The 15,109-nt window shown below is 44.0% G+C and overlaps 1 protein-coding gene across 1 annotated transcript in view; it reads left to right on the top strand.

The window, feature by feature from the left end:
- LOC145440145 (somatostatin receptor type 2-like) overlaps positions 1–6,008 on the top strand; it is a 29,429-nt gene extending 23,421 nt beyond the window's left edge. Inside the window, exons 8-10 of the mRNA XM_080317729.1 lie at positions 2,000–2,269; positions 2,327–2,439; positions 2,798–6,008. Coding sequence (XP_080173855.1) covers positions 2,000–2,269; positions 2,327–2,439; positions 2,798–2,885 — 471 coding nt within the window. The 3' untranslated portion in view covers positions 2,886–6,008. The remainder of the gene's footprint in view (positions 1–1,999; positions 2,270–2,326; positions 2,440–2,797) is intronic.
- The last annotated feature ends 9,101 nt before the right edge of the window (positions 6,009–15,109 follow it).

Here is a 15,109-nt window from a genome sequence, read left to right as displayed (position 1 = left end):
GTACTCCGGCATGGGTAAAATGAAACTGTGATAGTCGTCATGTTATGGATAAAACAGAGATTGTAGCTGTCGGTTGGTTTTCTGTGATTGAAAATAGGTTCGAATAGCTCGTTGAATGCTGAAGGTTGCCGGCCCCATGACCCTACGGGACGGCAAACCGCTTGTGCTATGAAACGTATAGCAGTGGTTATTAACCTTTCCATTGCCATGGCCTACTTCAGTGTTAACAGTGATGCCTGACCCACCTTGAAATTTAAAAGAATTCCGTTCGTTTGACGGAATCAGAATTCCCGTATCACTTTGAACCGTTGATTGTCGTACGCCATTTACCGTACGCCCTTTTACTTCTCATGATCACGTCACTTCGACAAAATCCCTATACCGCATTCACTGACGCTTGCTCGTGCTAAGAGTCGGCCAAAAGTCTAAAGGAAAATCAGTCTGGCAATACAAATATCTTTTCCTAGAAAAATTGAGACGAATAAAAAAAAACTAAACTATAATTACTGACCTGGAAATAGTTTTGTGGCTGACGTCGAACTGCTCCTGTGGCACGCTGGTTAAGCATCACTACCGCATAGGCTGCGAGTTTTATTATTATTATTATTATTATTGATGCATCACAGTGGCGCTTATCGCTTTTTCAAGCTATGTGCTGCCACGACACGAATTGTGGCAATGTTCATAGTGTCTTTGCGTTTCATAATCTTGGGGACGGCTTTCATTCTCTTCTCCCAGTCAATCTTCAGTCACTCTCCCAGCGCCGTCTCAGCTGCCGCCTTCTAGCACGGCTCACTTTCGGTCTGGGCTTTTTGATGCACTACCGTAGTAGTCAGATCGGCGATGAGGAGCCCAGAGAAACCTCCGACACGTAGAAGTTGGTCAGAAACGGGATTCGAACCAACTTCCATTGGTGTCTCAGCTGCAGTGCGTAACCAACTGCGCCACTCACTTCTCCCTGCGAGTTTTATGTCATCAGTGTGGGCCTGAAGACTCGGTGCGTGTTGCGTTACCTACAATGCACAGTGTTCTCAGTCTTTATTACTCTGGTAATGTTGGTGAACTAAGTGAATATATCCTAGATGCTATACCCTCTCGTCAGGAATCTAACTGACATTTTAGCATCTGCAAGATTTACGACTAGGGCTGGGCAAAATCGAGTACCTGAGTGATTCGATTCTGAATCACGTATTATGCTTCGAGTCAGGTATTCTAATATCCCTCATTATGACATCACAACATAATGTATTATGTTTGTTTGTTTTTGGGGTATTCATGGTTTTTGTCGTCTACTATGGTCATTTACACCAGGCCGATATTCTTCTTATTTTCCGTAACTGCCGACTTATAGCACGGCCCACCTCTAGGCTTTTGTAAGACACCGCTGACGCGGATGAGGTGGCGAGGAGGAGCCTAGGTAAACCTCCAACACTTGGGTATCGGAATTCGGAAGACTACCTAGGTCGGACTCGAACCCGCACCCATTGGTGTTGCAGCCGCGGATTGTACCACTGCGCTATCTCGCCACCCAAAATGTATTATGTCAAAGTTCGAATACCTTTTGTGCCACCACAAAGAATATAATGCCTGTTATCATCACATTAAAAAAACATGAGTATTTTTTCGACCCCACTGATTTCATTGTAATTTGTGACACTGTTGTGAAAGGGTCATGACTTCGGAAATGTGTTTCCAGTAACGGTAGTAGCTTTCTAGTATATGTTTCGTACGTTGCGATACGGCTAATCAAGGTTTCAAGGCTTCCACAGTGGAAAATAGTATCAAACCTATAATTCTCGTTGATAAAATAACTTTCAGTAGCGAGGAGAGTATAGTTTCAATACTCGAAAAAATCGTTTTTTGCTACTCGACTTGAATCATCAAAATAATTACTCGATTCAGATTCGAGTACTCGAATCATTGTGCCCAGCCCTATTACGACCACCCATTTTAGAGTCGACGATTCGGATGCTGGGATATTATCAATTACTACTTGCAGATAATGACTACATGCTACAGCCTGATCATTCGTCAATTAAACGCAACCCGCTCTATTGGCGACAGTCTCGCGAGTCAGAAGAGTGACAGCCGTGCGTCGTCAGTGTCCAGTAAACGCCGTAAGAAAAAGAAAGGCATTTCGTCGAAATCCAGTCGGAGCAAAACGCGGGTCACGATCATGTGCGCCTGTATGGTCTTGCTTTTCGTCATTTGCTGGCTACCTTTCCACGTGGTTCATTTGGCAAAAATGCAGGGAATTCACTCCAAATCGGTATGCGAACATTGAGTTACTGTGTGTTGCAAAGGCTTGAAATCTTTCTTGTTGCAGAGTGACTTTTGCAGCAGACTGTCTCAAATCGTTTCGCTGATAGCATTCACGAACTCCATGCTCAATCCTATTATATACCATTTCATAGGAGCTCGATTTGTGACACGCAATAAGTGAGTTTGTCTTTTGCACTATCATATTAATACCGTATTTTCTCATGATAGCGAGTCCAAAACGCTTGCATTGCTTATCCAACTATTTGAAGTGCCTTTATTCTGAAATAGTACTGCTAGTAAGTCTATTGAATTATATGTCATTCAAAGTATAAATGTTCTTAGAATGTACTTTGTTGCATTTTGCAATTACGATATGAATTAGTAATATATTTGGAGGACGGGTTAGAAAGTTGACACGGACCGGCGGTTGAGAACCACCGATCTACCGAATAAAAATTTCAATCGAGGCACAAAGATCGTCCAGATTGTCGCGCAAAAGATTAGTCACTCAACGATATGTTTTTTTTCATTGCAGAAAGGCGAAGGGGACAAGTGGAGGTGAAGAAAGCACGCACAATGAGGAGACTCAGCGTGTTCGCGGAGAATGCTCAACCAGAACATAAGTGTCACCAGGCTCTCATCCGAACGGGAATTTCCACGAAACACATTTGCCCGCATTTTGTTGCATCGACTTGAACACGATTTGCACCTGACCACTAATTGAACCAGACCCGGACATTGTACGGCCCTTTGGCCGACGTGTAGCGCGGCCCCGTTGTACGTTTCCTAAAAGACCGCTTACGCGGATCAGATGTCGAGGGCTACCCAAAATATAACTTCAACTCTTAATTAGGAATTCTGGATTCAACCTTAGCCAGGCTCGAACCCGTGATCCATTGGTGTTGCAGCATTCTCTCTGTTTATGTATTTCGAATACGAGTACCACACCCGTTAATTTACAGGCCGCGATTACGTGTCATACGTACGTCGTACGGGTATTCTAAATTCAAAATAGAGCTGATATATGACATAGAATGCCGTAACATTATAGTAGCAATTCACTCTTTCCATTTAGTTTGGTTCAAACCACCTTTTGTTGCATAAGGAACTACACCGTCTGTGCTTCAAATTGATCCTTCATGCGATTCCAAATCCCAAATACGTAAAACAAGTCAATCAGTGCTCGTGGTTAGCATTCATCATCCATAAACGATAAACGGCCTTGTCAGAAAATTGAGGTGACGGCTGAAGGCGTAAATATCAAGAAGATGTCGAGAACTAAATATTTTTTACTGAAGTCAGAGGTAAACCCGTATTTTTAGTTTGTGGTGAGCAGGTCGCCGTGCTTAAGGAGTATATAGTTTAAGTGGGCATTGGTAGGCAATCAGACTCTCGGCTGGTGAAAAGCAAATCTCGAAAGACCTGCTCGCGTAGCTATGGCAAAACAGCACTGCTAGTTATTTAACCAAGCTACACACTGCTTGGAGTGAAGCGATCAATACCAGCTTTGCGATATCCAGAGGTGGTCAAAGTAGTCAAGAAAGCTACTCAAGTAGAAGTAGAAGTAGCGACGAAAAAAATCTACTCAAGTACAAGTAGAAGTACTTTTCCCATAAGCAACCTAAAACTACTTGAAGTAGAAGTAGAGTTGACTGACTTCAAATCTACTCAAGTAAGTAAGTAGATGTGAAAACGATCGTAATTCGTTCGCATGGATTGTCAAAAGGTGCAAATTGAGCTATGCGAAAAGTGATGAAGTTAATTCATATTGATGCATACCAGGAGTTATCCAATTTTCGACAGCATAAGCATTCGTACGCATCATGGGATGAAAATGACAGCATTGATATGGAAATGCGATACTAGATCCTCTGTTTACTCGAACAGCACATTTTAGAAAATATCATGGTATGACGCATAGTCCCCCATATTATAAGGCCCGTAGTTTAGTCGAAGAGCAATACGGAGAATTTGTGTAGGATACGGTGTAAACACTTTGCGCGATTAGTAAACGTTAATAAAAAAATGGTGGATCGTAAAAATGCCATATTGTGTAGCTTTATTTCCGGAAATTAAAGTCATTACTACACTTGCTTTTATACTTCAACATGTATGTTGTCCAGACAAAAGAACTGATATGAATTAGAGCTCAAAGTATATTATACTGGGAATTGAAAGTGAAATATGAATACTAGCCTACTTCTAAAAGCGGAAAATGTATTTCATGTATTCAGTCCTGAAAGTTTTAAAGATGGTATGCTAAAACAGCTCTAAAACTAAAAAAGTCAGAGTCCACTTTACAGATTAAGACACGCCGTGGACTGCTAGATTACCATATGATAAGTAAATTCTAGATTGCAAAACATCAGTTTCAAACGTTATGATGAGCCATATATACTGTGATGAAATATTTCACATGGGTGAAGGGCGACAATGCGGTGTGAACGAAACCCCGCCAACCCGCTATAGGCCTACCTAAGTTATATTCACCGATACTTTTGTGACAATCATACTGGTTAGTCCCTATCAGAGGTGGTCACTAACGAAGTACTTCTACTTTTTGAATTACTTGAAGTAGATTTTTCCGACTTACGCTACTTTTTAAGTAGTTATGATTTTAGACTACTTCTACTTCTACTTGACAGTTTTCAGTTTTGTAGGCAAAAATATGCGTAGAATACCTACTTACTTACTTACTTGTGAAACACCACTCCTACTTCTACTTGAGTAGAAATTCCGGCGTTACTTCTACTTCTACTTGAGTAGCGACGGTGACTACTTTGACCACCTCTGGTCCCTATCCACTGAGCGCGAAGCGCGATGAAAATTCTGGGCTTTACTCAATTTTTATGAAAATTAAATGTTGAGACTCGGTGAAAACAGCTCCGAAATTCCTCAGGCTGCCTTCCTGATTGGAGGATTAAACTACTTCTACTTGACAAACTGGAAATAGCGAAAAGTAAGTAAGTAGATCACGAAATATTACGAAGTAGAAGTAGAAGTAGCGAAAATCAGATCTACTTGAGTAAGTACCAGAAGTAGAGGAAAACTACTTGAGTACTTCTAAAAAGTAGAAGTACTTCGTTACTGACCACCTCTGGCGATATCCCAAATACATATAAAAGCAAAAGATGTCTGAGGATCAAAATGTATCACGATTACGATCGCTTTTGATAATGACACTTGATATTTCATGCGTATATTAACACCTATCGTTCTTATTATCTAATATTGGCACATCCACTCAGCATTGTGTGATAACAATGTAATTCACTGCTTTCGATTTAGAAATGATATTAATATTGCCGCAGAATTTCACTATAGAAAGTAGACATGCAACGGCAACGACCGATTTTGCAGCTTCGTTCCGCTTCGCTGAGGCTGGAGTGGGGAATTGTTTTGCGTAAGCGACTGTAGGATTTCTGGCAATCCAAAAGCTATCTCCCCGAGCGCACCCTTAAATGAGTTCGCCGTACGTCAACTGCTTCTTGATTGTGACCCAAAATGGTTTATTGTATATCACAAATACACGTGCTTGATCCATTTGGAACAGCGCGTTGTGCTGAAAGGAGTGATGTTTGATGTATATTAGTTACGGCCGTATTGTCGTAGTTAGGGTTATGTTTGGCTTTGATGTGCATTTAACCGTCGTATTTGATTGTATTAAGAATTTCGTATAAGTAATTTGGTCAGTTGTTTTATCGCTGGGAATTCATATCATCAAAAAACCGTACTTCATCCAAGAAGACGCGTGCTTGACTTACTACCGAAGCGTAGACAGCTGACAGTCCAACGTGGTCGTGTACCAAGAATAGGCTTCAATTTCTGCGGTCACAGTTAATATGCCGCAGAATATAGTATACTTTTGGCTCGGCCCGCCAATGTATTGTCTGCCTCCCATTTGGCTCATTGTGAAAAATAATTGCATTGACTTGTCAGTTATTGGCGTTTTACGTGATTTGACTTATTATCTGCTTCATTTTCTTTACTTTCAACTCGCACCGCCACGTATGCGTGCATTGAATGGCCATATTGTATCACTGCATGATCGCTATAGGTCGCAGGGGTGTTGCTATAGGTGTCTTGGAAGTGAGCGAAATACGCAAATGCCATCTTCAAGCTTTAGATTTAGACATTGTGATGAGATTTGTCCCACGATGCCCCATTGGCTTTTCCTGACGTCACGTAGGGTATCCTATAGACATCAAACTTTCGTCCCGGCTACGATATGTCAATGCCTAATCCGCCGATTTTATTTGGAATGACTGGGCACAGCGTAACGCTGAAGAAGTTGTTTTCGAAGTTCTGTCCCACTCGTGCTTGAATCGTGATACAGTTGCACAGTCTTGACTTTGTAAGATCGTGAGACATGAATCATTATTATGTGACACGAAAAAAACGTTCTTTCCGTAATTTTATGCAATCCTGCCGGCCTTCTCTGTGTTCCGTAATCAATTAATCAGTATTTTTATCGATTGCTCACAGGACGTTACGGCAGTCCCTATCGGAGCTACTCTCCTGCTGGCATCAGTTCCCGAAAGTGAGTTTTCCAGAGGCTACCAGCTGGAATCCATGCTGCAGGATTATAAGTAGTGACGCAATAGTAAAGTGGAAATATGATACGCGTCCTACACAACGCCGCAAGATATATCGTTACAACTACGTGTGTCACCAATTGGCTATCGCTACGTGCATTGCAAGGGTCCCACATCTCAAGCTTCAACAACAGTTGACTTGAGCAGGACCACGATTCCCGTCTCTGAATTTTTCGTTGCTATTGCAGAAATTTTCGACGGAGACAGGAAGCTAGTCGATATGAATGGAGAAGAAATATCAATAGCTTTCGCATAAGACAGTTGTTTACAAACGGGGGCGCGAAGCTGCGGTCAACTTAAGTTTTTAGAATGCACGATTGCACGTACGACGAACGTAGGCCACGTAATCACGGCACATCAATAAACAGGCGTCGTACGCGTTAGGAATGGTGCGAACCCAAGAAAGGATCAGGTTCGTGTGAACGCGAACGTTTTTGAAAGGTTCTGTGTGAACGCGAACGTAAACCTATGACGTCATGTGACGTCACATTGCTGCTTCAAACGCTAGATTCTAGTGAAGTGATATACAAGATACATAGCGACGACTCAAGCCACAATATGTCACAATGCTGAAACACATGCTGGCTTTTTAAACGCCACCAAATGTATCAACTGGAGCAGTTCTTTTCAACCTGTGTGACGGTTCACACTTGTGCAAATGAAAAAAAAAACTGCAGTGCGAATGACGACGGTGGTGCGAATGGTGCGAATGAAACATCCAGATGAGTGCGAATGGAAATCGTGAATAATTGTTGATTTTTTGGACGTGGAATAATTAAAATAAACCGAATAAGAAATTCACGGGCAGTGTAACTTGTGTAGTTGAGACGCAATTGTAAAAACTTGATCAACTCACGAGCTCTCACAAGCCGTAGTAAATTAATATTTTCGTACTATAATTATTACGTAACCAAAAGCCTGGTTTGGAATCTGCCGTAGTGGCAGACATCAGTATCAGTATATCTGCCCGTCTGAGCCTGCGACATGCTGGACAAATTATGTCAAATTGACTTTCTGCTTTCTTTCGCTAAACAATCATCATATTTTTGTAATAACTGTTCGATTAGTGCGAGGCACGAGGATAGTAGTAAATACCACCATTACACACTCACATTTGCAAGTTACTGTAACGTATATATTTACCCCTTCAACGGTTATCAAAATATGGACCGCAGAGGGTATAGTTTCGGGTCGACACGGTGCCAGAACTATCAGTTAATATGTATGGAATATTTGTTGAATTAATCGAATAAATCATGCGATAGAAGGCAAAAGCCTCGACACAAACATGTGGGTTTTTCACCCTTTCGACAAACTGGAGCTTCCGAGACCTTTGTGTCAGCTCTCAAAACGATTTTCGCCAACAAGAATTCCTCACTCGCGAAAAATACGATGCAGTTTGGATGGGAGTGCAGAACAGATTTCAAGACTTGTCCATCCAAGCACTACTAGACGTTCTTCTACAAAACCCAACAACTTGTTTGGCCGAGAAGGGTTTTAGTGAAATGGTTTAAATCAAAACGAATGAAAAAACGTTCCTTTTCAATGGGACACACCAATTTGCTGCACATCTGAACAAAATGTTGTTAAGTAGGCCATCTTCATCTTCTTTTTGCATAACAATTTTCGGATAGTTTTATCGAATGAAATTTATTTTACAAAAAAAGTGCGAATTGAACTCAAAAAGGCTGAAAAGCACTGCCCTAGCCTAGCGGCAATCCACGAAAATCAGAAATAGTAGAAATGTAGAATATCTCGAGATATGGACTGATATGAAAGATGGTTTATGCTTATGCTTATGCTCACCTGTTACGATTGCCGTCATGTAAATTGAAAAATGTGTTCATTCGTTCGTTTTATTAGTATTGCATTCATCAAATCAGAAGACCACAAGATTGTGATACAAAAAATAGTAAGGTGTATAAAAGACTTGGAGTATAGCATTTCAATCAGACAACCACGTTGCCTAGAAAACATGTAAATAAGAGGCCTACAGTTATACAAGGAAATAACCAGTATTGAGATGACTCGAGTGACTTTTTCGTATGTCTTGTCTTGACTTGACTCGAGTCACTTCGCAAAGATGATTTGACTTGACTTGACTCGGCGTTTCAGAAATGTGGATTGACTCGTGACTCGGAGCAAAATTTACGAGTCAATTTCAAGTCATCAAGTAACGGTGTCGATAGAAGTGGCTGATTTTGCATATATTCGGATTTTTCGCGATACGCTGGTGTGACCTGACAGGGTAAACCATCTGATTATATGATGACTAATATGATATATTTTTCTGTTAGCGGATACGCGGAGGTTTATCGCACCGCTGTAAATGTCGAGTCATTACATAATGAAGGTTATTGAGGTATTGATGTCTCACGCAAGACGTCGCTCCTATTTCATTTAGATCAGTGATTCCCATCCGCGGTTCCAAACCTCTTGCTGCTTTCATTGGCCCCTGAAAATCACACAGAAAGTATAATAGACAGCTGAAGTTTGTTTCTCGGAATATCTCTCGTCAATTTCTGAATATATCGTTGCTAAAATAACGGATACTGTAGTTATGTCTAAGCCGTTCAAGACCGCTACTGGAAACCGGGAAGAGAAATACTGCAGACTACCTTAGTAGCGTCAGCGCATGAATGAATACAAGTCACATAACGGGATATATCTTGAGTTCAACTAGTGATAGACATTTGTAGATTGTTTATGTGCAGAGAGCATGCCCATACAATTTCACTCGCATCAAAGTAGTAATCAAATATAAATCGCAATAAGTTCAATTTTACTCCACGTATATGCCCCGTGTCAACTAGTGCAGCAAGCTACATTTGTATTCATGAACGGCTATCACATAACGACATATATTTTACAATATAGTAAGGATATGTATTTGCAGTTTGTTTCAATGAATAGCACTCACCAATCTGTGTCTATCCAAGCAAAAAACCCGCTTTTGAATTAGCGGTACGTCATCTCGAATTGACGGGTCTGAGTCACTCGACCTCGGCGCGCGTGTATAATCAAAACATACCTACCTAATTCACGTACCTAATAATTACTTGAGCGTTTTCATGAGGCTCCATGCTTACTCTGAAGTTTGAAAGTAGGTCCCAATATCAACAAATATTGGGAACCACTGATTTACATTATTGTCATTAATCCACGGCAGACGGAACTATGTATCATGACTATCGTTTGACCTTCCGCGCATTCTATTCAATAAAACAGGGGAATATTCTTCCCAAGTATGTGTGGTACTCGCGCCAAGCACAACGCCGTGCCAAAGTAAACCAATTGAATGGCCAGCGCGAGTACCGGTCTGGGGCAGCCCAACATCTACGTCCGCTTTCTGGCGCAATCAGAAGGAAACGGTCAGACAGATCATCGAGGATGATTCTGGCAGTAAAAGGTGCGAGATTCCTGCTGACGTCATCGAGCGGAAATTTCGTGCTGACGCTGCTGCCGCGGATTCTGATGATGACGCTGCTTTTCCTTCGTGGATGACTCAGCACAGTTACCAGGGCGACCTGGCTTCTGCTGTTGACGACGAGCCGATTACTTCCTTAGAGGTAGCGGGAGTACTGGCAACCTTAAACACAAGTAGTTCGCCAGGCTCCGACGGTCTCACTTATGGATTTTGGAAGCGCTTGGACCCCAAGGGAGAAATCCTCTCCGAGCTTTTCGAAATCTGTAGGTGTTGCCGACGAATTCCACTTGAGTGGCGCTCGTCGCGGGTAATCCTAATTCCAAAGGACCGCGACGGCGACATGCAAGACGTCGGCAATTGGAGACCCATAGCGCTATCCAGGACGTTGTATAAGATCTACGCGTCCGTAATCGCTCGCCGTCTCCAGAGCTGGGCATCCGACGGAGATGTTGTCTCCATGGAGCAAAAGGGGTTTGTTCCGCGAGAGGGGGTCTTCGAGCACGTATTCATGCTTGATTCCTTGCTTGCGGATGCCAAGTCGTCACGGCAGGATATTTATCTTGCCTGGCTTGACATCCGCAATGCTTTTGGTACCGTTCGGCATGGCTCCGTGATCGAGGTCCTGAGGCACTTTGACGCCCCGGAGTATCTGGTGGAGGTGATGGCCGATATTTACACGTCTAACGTGTTTTCAGTCGCGACCAGTTCTGGTCCGACCGACCCCATTCCAGCGGGGAAGGGCGTCCGTCAAGGATGCCCTTTGTCGGCCATCACTTTCAACCTCGTCATGGAGATTCTCCTGCGTGGCGTCGCTGGGCTTCAGAGCAGCGGTTATCGGTTTTCCGCGGCGGAGGGCGTCACTGTCAGAGTTCAGGGTTATGCAGATGACACCTGCCTGTGTGCTTCGTCTCGCGACCAGCTTCAAGCGCAATTAGACTTGTGCGATGAATTTTCTCGGTGGTCTGGTATGAAATTCAAACCCGCCAAGTGTCGTGTTCTTGCCTTGGGGTTCAAGGGAGGCCGATCGATCGTGGACTCGGTCCCGTTCCGCCTTGACGGTGGCGAGGTTCGGGTCCTCGATCGTGACTCCTTCTGGCGATACCTGGGCAAGAACATGAGGTACCAGGCAACCGAGAAAGGTGGGGAGGCCATAAAAACTCTAGAGGCCTATTGTGACAGGCTTTTTCTGTCGCACCTCACTTCTTTTCAGAAGCTGCTCGCACTGAAGAGGTTCATTATTCCAAAGTTCCTTTTTCAGTTGAGAATCCGCAGGTTTTTCCGTTGCGATCTGCGTCGCCTGGATGTGCGCATCCGCACGCTGGTGAAGGCGGAATTCCGCCTCCCGAACAGAGCGTGTCAGCCTTTCTTCCATGCAGGGCTGACGTCTGGCGGTCTGGGAATCACCAACCTCTGCTGCGAAGCGGACGTGTTGAGGCTTTCCCAGGCCATCAAGATGGTCAATTCCACTGACCCCTCTGTGCGGGCGGTTGCGCGTGGGAGGTTGGCGTTGGTCGTCCGGAGAACTTGTCGAGTCTCAGAGGCGTCGGAGACCCTGCCAGTCGAGTTTTTAAACTGCGTGAGTCTAACAGGGCACGATTCCAGGGCATACGGAGACGCCCACGGGCTTTGGACCGAGGTCCGACCCGTTACTAAGCGACTGGGTGCTCGCTGGTTCGTGACCGAAGACGGGCTCTATCAGTTGGCACTGGGCGCCGACTGCTGTCAGGATTTGGGTCGTTTGACCAAATTCCTCCACCTTAAGGTGAACCAACGTTGGAAGACACGGTGGATGGAGCTTCCCGACCAGGGCAAAACTGTGGAGTGCCACAGCCGGTACGGGAGCTCCAACCGCTTCCTCCGGTCTTCCAACGTACTGACGGCAGTCGAGCGTAGCTGGATGCTTAAAGCTCGTCTGAATCTTCTGCCGCTCCGGTCGATCCGGGGTCGGTTTAGGAAACGTGTGGAGCCAAGTGTGGTCTGCTGCAAGTGCGGACAGCATACCGAGACCCTGCCCCACGTGCTGAACCACTGCCTGCCAGTGATGGATATCATCACAAACAGACACAATTCGGTGCTTGGGGTGCTCCTGGATAGTATACCAAGCTCTTCTTCTTTTTCCAGATGCGATGTGGACCGCGTTTGCGAGGAGCACGCCACATTGGCCAACAGGCGACTGAGGCCCGACCTCATCTTAGCGGATGCTCGCCGGGTCTTGGTCATCGATGTGGTGTGCCCCTTCGAGAATGGAGTAGCCAGCATGGACGCCGCCGTCGAGTTGAATCACGCAAAGTACGAGAACCTCTGTCACTCCCTGCGTCTTGCTACGGCCAAGACCGTGGAGATGCACACGTTCGCGGTCGGGTCCCTGGGAAGTTACCATCCCAGGAACCTGGCCACACTACGGGCGATGGGTGTTTCTCTTTTCGAGTCCAGGCTGGTCTCCGAGCGAGCCGTAGTCGCTTCTCAGCGCGGATCACATCGGGTCTGGAAGGCTTGGTGTGGTTTTCGAGGCAACGAGAGGACTTGACTCTTTTCTTTTCCACTCAATGTTTACTTTCTTGTCTTCTCCTTCACGTCATTTTTGTGTTTTTTGCCGCGCCGCGTTAGGCGCGCACATGTGCTTTTCGCTCTCTCTTCTTAACTCTCACTCTGAGTGGCTCTTTGTTTTTAGCCTGGATTACCACTAGCCATCACGGGGTTCGACTGCAGGCACATGGACACCAGATTTGTCACGGGCTCCTCCCCAAATTAACATAAACGGGATTTTTATTATTGATTTTTTTGATTTCGATAACCATAGCGGTTCCCAAATGCTAGTGGGAGGAGTCCTCCACCCCTCATATGTTAAACCTAACACTATAATGGCTACTTTGTAATGCCTGCAGTCGGACCTCACCAGTTCGCTCCTTGTTTTTTGTTTTTGTTTTGTTATTTGTCGGCCCCCATCACCATGTACCGTGGTGTTTGTGGTGGGGGTCTTTTGCCTAATTTTCATGTTCTTCCGGCGAACTGGTCCCGTCCTTCCCTGACCTTGTTCTATAATTAATATCGCATTTCATGTGTGTGATTTTCGTCTATATATTTATCGCTTAATTCAATCTTGTTCCCGCCACCGTAAATGGCGGGTATTGATCCGTTTATATTCATTTATATTCGAGGTGACCTAAGTCGCGAATGTATTTATTTTCAATTTCATGTTTCCTTTCCCATGATACATGGATGAATAAAATACTTGAAACCAAAAATTAGTAATCATTGTTGATGTAATTATTACGCTGCCTTATATAGCACCCGCTGTCGTGGGTATGTTCATTCCTTATTTGCCGAGTTGCTGTTAAGTTGTACGTCTCGCTAATATTAAAGTAGTATTGGACTCAGCGTTCTGCGTTCCTGGTCATTGGATATTGGGTCTAAGTCAGGACAGTATGTATGTATGTATATTGGAGTTACGGTGCTTAGCAGCTACGGCCTTGTGCACCAGACCAAAGTGTTGTAGGCATGTGGACTAGGGCTCTTCAAAAATGACTTTTTTCTCAAATCGCACTTGATACTACTTGATAAAATTACCTAATTTAAGCCTACACACCAAATTTGGTTCAATTCCAACCAGTAGCCGCATTGCTACAGGAGCAGATAGTTTCTATTTATTATATAAAAAATTTTCTGATCACCCCATGAGAGTGTTAGGGTGTCTACAGTAACGATGTTCACCATGGTGTTTGTCGGCTACTATCAGGGTTGTAACCAAGTCACAAGGGTCCGATTCACAAGTCAATCTCACTTTTATATTTTTGACTCGAGTCAAGTCGAGTCATTTTCAATTCCCACCGAGTCAAGTCCGAGTCCAAGTCAGCGAACAGAGGATCGAGTCCGAGTCATTGTATTATGACTCGAGTCCGAGTCCAAGTCATTGTGTTGACTGCTCAGTTTCCAGTTAAAGTCTTCCTAAACCCACTTTTTTAACTCTGTTTGGTGATATTGAATGGTTCGCATTTATAATATATCAATTTTCCTCACTTTTAGCAGTTTCTGGTCGCATTTTCAAGCACCAGTACCAACAAACGAAATCCCAATAATGTGTTGGCTTCGAAATTACAATGAAATGTCGGTCTTGGCCGTCTGAATCTCGAGTCAATGACTTGCTTCGAGTCATGCGCAATGACTCGAGTCCAAGTCGAGTCAGTACACAGATTGACTCGAATCGAGTCGAGTCATTTCCGTATTTTGAGAAAATGACTCAAGTCGAGCCGAGTCATCCGAAAATCGTGACTCGAATCGAGTCATGACTCGAGTCATTACAACCCTGGCTACTATGGTCATTTACACCAGGCCGATATTGCTAATAATTTTCCGTAACTGCCGACTTATAGCACGGCCCACCTCTAGGCATTTAGTAAGACACCGCTTACGCGGGTGAGGTGGCGAGGAGGAGCCTAGGTAAACCTCTAACACTTATGTATCGGAATTCTGAAGTCGACCTCGGTCGGACTCGAACCCGCACCCATTGGTGTTGCAGCCGCGGACTATACCACTGCGCTATCTCGCCACACCAGTAGAAGCGGAGTAATTGCCGTCGAAAAATTTGGATTATGAATAAAATAGTATTTACGGTGACCAATTCTTTCATTATTTATTATAATGGTGCCCACCGCAAATACTATTTTACTGGAATCCAAATTTTTCGACGGCAATAACTCCGCTTCTACTGGTTGATATTGAACCAAATTTGGTGAACATCGTTTCTATAGACACCCTAACCCTTTCATGGGGTGAGCAGAAAATTTTCAAATTTTCTGTTGTTTATTTTTATATCATAAATAGAAAC

The sequence above is a fragment of the Botryllus schlosseri genome, chromosome 6, assembly GCF_051294905.1.
Source record: "Botryllus schlosseri isolate E-star chromosome 6, Bs_hap1, whole genome shotgun sequence".
Taxonomy (NCBI): Eukaryota; Metazoa; Chordata; class Ascidiacea; order Stolidobranchia; family Styelidae; genus Botryllus; species Botryllus schlosseri.
This window is presented reverse-complemented; position numbering and strand designations above follow the sequence as displayed.